General features: G+C 38.5%; 1 protein-coding gene across 1 annotated transcript; it reads right to left on the reverse strand.

The window, feature by feature from the left end:
* Positions 1 to 207: 207 nt before the first annotated feature.
* Positions 208 to 4,268, reverse strand: LOC126598989 (uncharacterized mitochondrial protein AtMg00810-like). Its single transcript, XM_050265382.1, has 2 exons — positions 3,631 to 4,268; positions 208 to 1,083 (listed from the first exon to the last, which is right to left on the reverse strand). The coding sequence occupies exons 1-2, from the start codon at positions 3,685 to 3,687 to the stop codon at positions 208 to 210; spliced, it is 933 nt and encodes a 310-aa protein (XP_050121339.1). The 5' UTR covers positions 3,688 to 4,268.
* Positions 4,269 to 11,094: the final 6,826 nt, after the last annotated feature.

Consider the following 11,094-nt stretch of genomic DNA (forward strand, 5'->3'; position numbering starts at 1 on the left):
AACTTTCACTGTATCCTGAATTGGCTTGATGTAGAAAACCAAACTAAGGTGAGAAAAATATTTCTGAAAGCATTGATTTTCACTGCTTCATTCCTCTGTATAAATAGTTACATAAGATTGAGTTACAAGAGTCCTATTAGGATTTTAAGTTCCCATCTATATCAGATACAAGAGATAACGAATATCAACAGAAGTCAGAATACAATTCTAAGTGTAATGTATGTTGGACTCTTGTTTAACACACCCCCCTCGGAAACTTGGCGTCAAAGGATGAACAAGTTTGAACCAAAGAAGAAGATGACGTGGCTTGAGAAGGCCCTTGGTGAGTAAGTCGGCAGGCTGGTTGACGGATGGCCGAAATCGAACTTGGTGACTGCCCAAAGCTACACGTTCACGGATGAAGTTGTAATCTAACTCAATGTGGCGAGTCCGAGCATGGAATACGGGGTTTGCTGCCATGTAAGTGGTATTGACGTTGTTGCAGTAGAGATGAATGGGAAACTGAGTAGCAATACCCAACTCAGAAAACATATAAGAAAGCCATATAGTTTCAGCACACGCACGAGATAAAGCTCTATATTTGGACTTAGCACTGGACTTGGAGACCATTGGTTGTTTCTTGGAGCACCATGACAGCAGATTACTTCCATGGTAAATTAAATAACCCGTTGTTGAGCGATGAGTATCGACACAACCAGCCCAATCCACATCCGAATAAGTCAAAATACGAGAGTGGACAGGTTGGGAATGAAGCAACAACCCATGAGTAATCGAGCCTTTAATATACTGCAGAATGCGTTTAATGGCCAGGAGGTGTGGCTGGTGAGGAGAAGCCATAAACTGGGCTACATTGTTGACGGCAAATGATATATCCAGCTGGGTTAAGGTCAAGTATTGAAGACAACCAACTAGAGCTTGAAATTCAATGGGGGAGGAGAGCAAAGGACCATCATTAGCCGATAGGGAAGTCTTTGCAGCAACAGGAGTAGAACATGGCTTACAGTCAACCATGTTTGCTCGCTTCAATGAATCATATGCATATTTTGTTTGGGAGAGATGAACATCGGTAGTGGTGGTTTGTACCTGAATACCCAAAAAATAATGTAAATGACCTAAGTCCTTCAAGTCAAAAACAGAACCCAGAGCCTGTATAAAGTCTTGTAAAAGTGTAGGATCACTGCCTGTCAAGACTATGTCATCAACATAGAGTAAGAGCACTATAATATGAGTACCACATTTGAAAGTAAAGAGGGAATTGTCGGCTCGACTTTGAACGAAGCCGTAGGAAGATAGGAATGAACTGAACCTTGTAAACCAGGCCCGAGGTACTTGTTTAAGACCGTAAAGTGCCTTTATGAGTCGGCAAACATCGTGTGGATACTGAGGATGGTTGAGACATGTAAACCTTCTCCTAAAGTTGGCCATGTAAGAACACATTTTTGACGTCAAGTTGTCGAAGTTGCCAACCCTTGGACAACGCGAGACTCAAGACAGTTAGGATTGCAGGTTTTACCACTGGGCTAAACGTTTCGTCGAAATCAATCCTGGGCTGCTGATGAAAGCCCTTGGCCATCAATCAAGCTTTATAATATTCGATGGTGTCATTGGCATTGCGCTTGCAGCGATAGACCCATTTGCAACCTATTTTGTGTTGAGCGGGAGAATGAGGAACAAGCACCATGTATTATTTTTTAGTAGGGCATTAATCTCCTCTGCCATGGCTTCAGGCTATTATGGGCGACGATTCGCTTGAGAAAAACAAGTTGGCTCGTTAATATATAAAAAAAGATTCAAGGCGTGATGAATGGGATAATGGATGGAGCCATCATTCCATGTTTTTTGTTTCCGTGTGCCATATCTAAAGCTGGTGACCATAGGATGCAATGAGGCGGGCTGGGGTGGTGGCACTACAGCAGGAACTGGTGGAGGAGACAACGATAAAGCAAAAGTGGGTCACAGAGCAATAAGGTCTGCTGCTAAGGGAGAAGGCACAAGCCTTGGTGTGGGCGTCACTTGTGATAGGTGTTGTGGGCCTTGGGCTGAAAGATCAGGAGATGAAGTCTGAGCAGTTGATGTAGTGATTGGAGCAATGAGACAAATGGAAAGTTCCACATAGGATGATGGGGCGGGACCCATGGGCTTGTGAAAGGGAAACTCAGCTTCGTTGAACACAACATGGCGTGAAATATCAACACATCCCGAGATTGGATCAAGGCACCTGTAACCCTTATGAGAAGAACTGTATCCCATAAAAACACACTCAATGAAGCGAGGTGTTAGTTTGTTTTTAACATAATTGCCCAAATAAGGGAACATAGGCATCCAAAGGTACGTAAATGAGTGTAAGATGGTGAACGGCCAAAGAAAAGAGTGTGTGGGGTAGACCAAGATAGGATAGGGGTCGGAAGTAAATTAATAAGGTGAACAGAATTGAGTGCGGCTTTAACCTATAACGTGAGTGCAGCTTTGGCAGGGGTTAGTAAGGTTCGGGTCATGTCAGCAATGTGACAATGCTTGCGCTCAGCAAGCCCATTTTGTTGGGGTGTGTGAGGACACGAAAGATGTTGTTGAATGCCAGAGAGACAAAAAAACTCAAACATAGAGTGATTTACTTACTCAGTGCCACCATCACTTTGTAAATATTTAATAGAAGCATTAAATAAATTTTTAGTCATAGCCACAAAGGTTTGAAAGTGTGAGAAGACTTTAGATTTGTTCTTCATAGGGTAAATCCACGAGTAACGAGAATAATCATCAGTAAAAATGACATAATATTGATAACTAGAAACAAAATTGACGGTGGACATCCATACATTAGAGTGAATGATGAAAAAAGGAAAAATAGCACGTTTATTATTAATTGAAAAAGGACCTGGGTGGATTTCCCTAAAGCACAACTCTTACAAAAAGAGTGGGAAATAGTAGAATGGGGACCTAAACTAGAAGTTAAACGCGACAGCACAGATGAAGACGGATGACCAAGACATTGATGACAATCAACAGAACGAAGCAGTAAGAGCTTTAAGGGGTGAAACTGACAACGGATATAGGGTTGGTTTGGTATTGCTATGCTTTGAAAAAAAAGTTGATTCTGCTGTGCTGTGAGAATAACAGCTGTGAAATAAAACAGCAAAGTGTTTGGCAAACTTTTTTGTAAAAGTGCTTTTGAAAAAAAAAACAGTATTATAGTGTTTGGTAAACTTTTATGTAAAACAGATGTGAAAAACAGCCAGTTTTTCAAAGCTAGGTTTTGCAACTTCTTGTTTTTGGCTTTTTTTTTCACCCAAAACTGTGAAAAAAAGTTGAAGCAGAATGTTTGCCAAACACAAAAACAGCTCCCAACTTTTTTTGATACCAGCTTTTTTCAGAATCACCTCAGTACAAAACCAGGTCATAGTCTAGTCTTACATGGGCCCTAAAACAGCAATGTACCAGTACGTAAATCATAAATACGATAAAAGAAAGGGAAGAAACAAATAGTGACATTATTGTCATATGTAAAATGAGCGACGAAAATGAGATTTTTACGTAAGGAAGGGATAAGAAAGACATTACGAAGAAGGAATGAAGAAGAATTGAGATCAATAGGAATTGTACCAATGGATGCAACATTTAAAGTGTCACCATTACCCAATTCAACTGAGTTAGGCCCATGATAGCGTTGGTGATGCTGAAGAGCAGTGGCATCACCGTTCATGTGGTGGATGTCACCTGTGTCGGGGAACCATATGGAGGGATCCTAATACTAAACAACTTGGGAGCCAGCAAAGAGTGGAAACATAGCTGGGCCACCATAACGATGAGGACAAGTGGCGGCAGAATGGTGAGTTGTTGAACAAGTAGGACACCATGCATTAGCATTCGGTGGATGAGGGCCCAACAATCTTGAACCTGCCCAAGGTCCTCTTGGAAAGCCGCAGAGACCATTCCAAGGCGGTGGAGGCCCATTCCAATTTGAAGAAGCCTCATTCCAGGTCTGAATAGAAGGACAATAGTTGTGTTGAGGATGCCCAACGCGAGAAGAACTATTGTTGTGACCCTGTCGGCTACAGTTGTTGTTAGGGCGAGTCTCATGCCAGGAGTTACTGCCGCCACGAATGGCAGAGCATTGGGGCCCACGCGAAGGAGCCTGGGTGGTGAGAAGAGCAGACTCAAAGGCGGCAGGGCCAGAGGAGGAACGGGGGTTCTGCAAATCAAATGCGAGGATTTTAGAATGAAGTTCCTCAAAGGTGGGGTAGTGGTGTGATGTTGATGATAGCAATGCGGAGAGCAGAATACTCAGGGCCAAGAACAACCACTAATTTTTAGGGTATTGTAATTAATTATAAGTCATTCAGACAATAATTAGCATGCGGAGCAAAAATATCCAAAATGTGATGGTTTAATAACAATTACAAAGTCTTTGTTTACAGGTCGACAAATAAGGATGGCAACGGTTCGGTTTGGGGACGGAAATGTTATACTCATTCCCATAACCACAAAACTTAACCATATCCATAACCGCAAATTAATCATCGGGTATTATCCATAACCATATTCACTGGGCAACGGATTCTTCATTGGTTAACGGTTATATCCATCATCGTCAATACTAAAAATATATTTGGTCAATTGACGTATGATAATTTAGTAAATATTAATTTCGTCGTTAAATAGTTGATGTATAAAATGATTTAATGAATGGATCTTGTGGAGCATAAAAATTAAAGCTAAATATTGATAATGTTGGCTTATCTTTTGATATCTCCCATAAATACCATTGAATTCTCATAGATTTTGATTAATATCAAAACTTTTGAACTTTCCCACAAAATGCAACTCACACAATGCAGTTTTTGTATTCTCAAGGTAATGGATTCGGTGAATAATGAATATATATATATATATATATATATATATATATATATATATTATTTAACACTTTAATATTTTACATTATTCGGTTCGGAATCGGGAACAAATACAGATTTGGGACCCCTATAACCATATCCAAAACCATAACCGAATAATATTCACTATTTTTCAACATACCCAAAATATATCTGAATTTTCATACCCAAATCGAGTCCATTTGGGTGGTTATCCACGGTTATTGGGTTTAATGGTTAGAATTACCATCCCTATTGACAAAACATTCCCATCACACACCAACTAGTCATACGTGGAAAAAATCTCAATGAGTCGGAAACATATCTCAGTACATTAGGGGTTCATTTAGAAGTGTTTTTAAAATGGCTGAAAGCGCTTATAGTGAAAATGTTTTTGGAATCAATTCTAAGGACTCGTTTGAATGTGCTTGTAAAATGATTGAAAGTATTTTTAGATAAAATGTTTTTGGATTGCAAAAGCACTTTAAATGCTTTCTACAAGAAGCACAATTTATGTGCTTTCTTTCAAAAAGCACTTTAAATGTTTTTCTAGGGTTTACTAGCATTTTTACTAAGGATAGTTTTCAAAAATATTTTCACCAAAAGTGCTTGCAGTTATTTTAAAAGCACATCCAAACGAATTCTAAATAAAATACAAGTGAATCCTGGAAAATCACTTAAAGTGCTTCCTGCAAGAAGCACGAGTTATGTGCTTCTTACAAGTGCTTTTAGAAATAAAAAACATTTTCACTAAAAACACTTTCAATCATTTTAAAAGTAATTTCAAACACACCCTATATGTCATAACACAAGTGGTTAAATTTTTTTTCAAGTATCTAATCACTTACATTATAACACTTAAATATACCGACATGTGTTCTTGACACATTAAAATTTCTCCATCCCATACGTGCAACAAATGACAAAACCAATCACTCTAATAAAAATTATACAATAAAATGGATATTAATGCAGTAGTTCAATTGAATGTCAAACTTGTCCACTCCAATATTCAGTACACATTACACAATCACCATAAACATGATTGTGACTCTAGGGTTGGTTGTAGAAATGGTTTTTGAATTTGCCTCTGAGCTTGATTTTTTATTTTGTTTTATTTACCGACTATTTAAGAGCAAAATAGTCGTTAATTCTAGGTCATTTTTACTCCACCATTGAAGAGAGGGCAATCGAATAGCGTGGCCGTCGACGAGAAGAAGGGTGGGGGTGATGTGTCTGAGAAGTAGGAACGACAGCACGTTCTGAGGAGAATGGTGACGGAGTTCAGGGCGGGTAACGGTAAGTTTGGGATGCGGTAATGGTCTGGGGAGGGGGAGTGAGTTGATTGAATTTAGTAGCAAATGTTGGATTGTAGAATCTAAAAAAGAATTTGAGAGGCTAAAATGTAATTCGGGTATTAGTACTACGATCTAGTATTATTTCTCTCTACTTGTAAGTGAAAAATTTTAGGTTTGAATCTTGAAAGTAACGAGTTCATAACAACTTAATTCCCTCGTATTCTTAGTGTAAATATGTACATATAACAAAATGTAATTCTAAAATTAATTTAGTGACCATTCTACAATTCATTATATCATCAATTTTGGAATCCCTTTCTTGACTTACGTGAAAATCCAAACAAATTTAATCCCTCAATTTTTTTTCAGATTTTGGAAAGAATGGCATCATTGAATTCAATATCGTGATATGGGAGACTGAGTAAGCTAAATTTGGAGTACTTTAATGTCACACTAAATATGGTACCGACAATAGACATAGGCCAAAGTCATAGGTTTAATGCAGACAATAGTGAATACTGAATACTAGATGGAAGGCGGCTTTAAAGTTTTCGGCGTACCAAATTTTGATTCTATTTTTATAACTTGGCAGTGTACTCTTCTTTCTGTCCTCAAATTTGAATTATTATTATTTAGTTAAAATAAATTTAGTGTAAAATATTGTTTTCTAAAAGAAAAAGGAAAATATCTAGAAATAAGACAATTTTTTAATCTTGGGATAGAAATAGGACATTTCGAATATGCACACGCTATGCACAACAATTGTACAGAAATATGATTTTTTCTACACCTTGAAATTACCAAATTGTCCTCCTATATAAATGAGTTATCTAGAAATTTCAGCCTTCATTTCTCATTTTGTAGAAAGAGAAATAGAGAGGAGAGAGAGAGATTGAGAAAATCTCTTTTGCCCAATTCCAGTTCGAAGAACTCTAACCCACCCATCTTCTTCATCCAAGATCTCTCTCTTTGTCTCTCTCTCTCTCTCTTTCTTTCTCTCTCTTTCTTTCTCTCTCTCTCTCTCTCTCTCTCTCTCTCTCTCTCTCTCTCTCTTTTGTGTCTTTCCACCACCTCACAACTTTCAAATCCACAAATTTGAGCTCGCAAAACTCGTCTGAGTTCGATTCGAAACCTCCAGTCTTTCCACCACCTCACAACTTTCAAATCCACAAATTTGAGCTCGCAAAACTCGTCTGAGTTCGATTCGAAACCTCCAGTCAGTGGCGAGTCAACAATAAGTCAAGGAACATTCAAATCATAATATCTCAACTGCGGCATAAGAAAATCAAGTTCTCATCAGTAAAATCAAGTGCTCATCAATCTATGCTAACACATGAGTTCATTTAGAGAAATTCTGACATGAACATGACTAGGTGTAATCATAATATATACGCTCTAGTACTACAATCACGTGAAGACTGGAGCTATGCTCATCACATACGAGTCCTAGTTTCCTATTGCAACCTAAGACAGGACTGGCACTTATAATGGATCCAAGGTGAGCGTACGGTGCAATGTGAACATACACGTGAAGCTTGGCCCTGGCCTAGGGCGAGTACTGCACAGGTGCAAGCATGCATGATGAACATGTAAAATGTATATGAACATGCCATGACAATTTATAAATCTCAACAATATAATCACTTTTAAAACGAAATAAAACATGGCATGATAGGCACAATATTAATTCAAAAGTATTTGTGGAAACTATAAAACCTTTTATACATAATATATAAAAAGAAATGCCCACTCACTGATACATAGTTGGATCGTAGCCTCCTAGCCTCACTTGACCTCATACCTCTTCAGGATAATTATCTCCTATAGGTGAAACAACTATAGTAATTATTTAATTAACACATATACGAAAAGACTAGGAAAATTCCCTATAGTTTGCCCAAACGGAGGGTTTAAATATACAAAAACATTCTACACGACGTCATGGACCCGTACACGTCGACTATGTGCCACCACTAGGTTGCACATGCACCCACGGTCCTGCACGCACTAGCAGATACCAAGGGAATATTTCGTCAGATTTGACAGAATATTCCCCTATTCTTCTCCAGTTATCCTCCACCGCCGTTGTTGCCATCCGCCACCATCTGGTCGCCAGTTTCTGAAAAATTTTGCCGAAATTTTGTAAAAACTTTAAAACTTCATATCTTCCTCATTTCTTAACCATTTTTCACGTACTTTATATGGAAATGAAGCTTAGGAAGAGAAGAACAAGTTTATATCTTTTGAAAGTTCAAAAAGTGGACAGAAATAGACTGAAAATGGCTCAAAACTCTCAGTCTTATTTTCGACGTCTCTAAACCTTGTTTTTCAATTTGGCTTGGCTTCAAACTTGGACTAGGAACCCCGGGGAGTTGTGTAGTAGCTTCTAAAACTTCCAAGACCTTGTAAGTCAAATGGAAAGTCTTTGGATAATTTTCACCTGAGTCGGAGCTCCGAGTTGGACATTCGAAACTCGGTTGTTTTTTAATCGGTTAGTATGGATGGACTCGTGGGAATGAGAGGAATACAATGGTGGTGATTTGAAGTTCGATCAACTATGATTGATGATGGTGTTTAGGTTGCAGAGATAAGAGAGGTATACGGTTGAAGAGAGAATAAGAGAGAAGAAGAGAGAGAAAGTGTCTAAATGATGAGGGAGTGAGTGTCCGATTGCTATAAAAAAAATTAAAGGAATGATTGTTGATAGAAATAATGGGATGAGTGCTCGGTTAGTGTGGTAGGCAGGGTGGATATCTGACCGATTTTTAAAGTTGGAAAGGATCCAACTTTCATGATTTGAAAATACAGAAACCTAACCCACTTATACACTACACTATTAATTAATACTACATAATTAGTACACCCATGTACAATTTTATCTGTTATTAACGTACTTTAACTAAGCATAACTTTTTCGCTACAAACCCGATTCGAGTTTAGTTTGCACTCATGTGTCTGTAATAACGATTACTCTTTAATTATGATAATACGAAAAATAAAGTAAATGCCGAATGACAACGTCCACATCAGATTCCACTTTGCCAACAAGGGTATAATTGTCATTTTACATACTCGGGAAGGAAATTACACAGAAAATTAGGGACGGGTTGTCACAATCTACCCCTTGAAGAAAATTTCGTCCCCAAAATTTCAACAATACTGAAGATTATCGTTAAGGAACAAACGTGGATAAAGATCTTACATACGCTCCTCCGTTTCCCATGTAGCTTTATGCACTCTTGACAATTTTGGTGGGTTGTCACAATTTACCCCCATAACATGGACACGTGGAACACATTGTGCACTCTTCAATTCAATAGGCAACTTCTTCAATTTGATCAATGATCTGATATAGCCCAATATAACGAGGACTTACCTTTCTTTTCTTCCTGCAACATACAACGCCTTTCCATGGCGACAACTTTAAGAATACCCGATCTCCAACCGCGTATACCTTGTCTGTCGAATGCATGTCTGCTATACTCTTTTGTTGATCATGTGTTGCCTTCAGGTTGCTCTTTATCACTTGAATATTATGTGTCGTCTCATCTATAATTTTAGGACCTACCAAAACTTTTTCGCTGACCTCGGACCAACACAACAGTGTACAACAAAGTTTCCCATACAATACCTCGAATGGTGACATACCAATGCTTGAGTGAAAGCTATTGTTGTAGGCGAACTCTTTCAGATTGTCCATCAGTCTAAGGATTATAGGCGTTTGTGCCATTCGTTTCCGAACCGAAGGACTGAAGATCTTAGCATGTCTTCTAACATCTGAATAATTCTCTCGAATTGTCCATCAATATGAGGATGATAGGCGATGTTGTATAGTAATTTCGAACCTAGAGCTTCTTAAAAAGCTACGAAAAATTTTGAAGTAAAAATGGGTTCCCGATAAGAAATAATACTAACTGGAACACCATGATACTTGACAATTTTAGAAACAAAAAGTTCGACAAACCAACTTAGCGGGTAGATTTCACAAATAGGTAGGAAATGCACTGACTTGGTAAGTCGATCTACAATCACCCAGATTCCATCATAGCCATTATGCGTATAAGGCAACTTGTACATGAAGTTCATAGTAATATCCTTCCATTTCCACTAAGGTATAGGGAGTGGCTGTAGCAGTACAAATGGTTTCTTTCTTTCTGCTTTGACCTGCTGACAGACTGAACAACAACTCACGTACTCATCAATTTATCTTTTCATTCATGGCCAATAGTTGAAAGGTTCGTTAATATGATACATTTTAGTACTCTCAGGGTGTGTCGCATAAGCTGAGACATGTGCTTCGTCAAGAATTTATTTCTTCAGTTCTTCCACTTTCGATACATACATTCGGTTGCCTTGCATGAGCATACTATCGAATTCTGAGGTCTTCCCTCTTGGCATTCAACACTACTTGGTTTAACTTTTGGGCTTTTGAGTCATTCATCTGAGCCTCGAGAACATGATCCGATAAAACGGGTCTGACTTGAAAGTTGGCTAGTAAGGCTCCCTGGTGATCCACTTCCAAAACGACTCTACTAGATCTTAGGTCGGTTAGAAGAGGAACACGACATGCATAGAGAGTATTGAGTCAACCGTGGGATTTCCTGCTGATAGTATCTGCTACAGTGTTAACACAACCAGAATGATATTCAATAGTGCAATCATAATCGCTAATCAATTCCATCCATCTACGTTGTTGGAGATTTAATTCTTTCTGAGTAAAGATATACTCGAGGCTTTTATGGTTAGTGAAGATTCGACACGTTTCCTCATAGAGATAGTGCCGCCAAATTTTTAGAGTGAAAACAATAGCCGCCAATTCAATTTCATAAGTAAGGTAGTTCCTTTCATGGGGTTTTAATTGTGATGAAGCATATGTGATCACCTTCCCATGTTGCATCAACACACAACCCAAACCATACAGAGAGGCG

The sequence above is a fragment of the Malus sylvestris genome, chromosome 14 (genome assembly GCF_916048215.2).
Source record: "Malus sylvestris chromosome 14, drMalSylv7.2, whole genome shotgun sequence".
NCBI classification, from domain to species: domain Eukaryota; kingdom Viridiplantae; phylum Streptophyta; class Magnoliopsida; order Rosales; family Rosaceae; genus Malus; species Malus sylvestris.

Bases quoted from the DNA above. Each gene is read 5' to 3' on its own strand.
- LOC126598989 (XM_050265382.1), bottom strand. From the start codon at position 3,687: ATGCCACTGCTCTTCAGCATCACCAACGCTATCATGGGCCTAACTCAG. The intron at 1,084-3,630 runs GTAATGGTGACA...TTGGGTATTCAG, and splicing joins GCCTAACTCAGTTGAATTGG to GTACAAACCACCACTACCGA.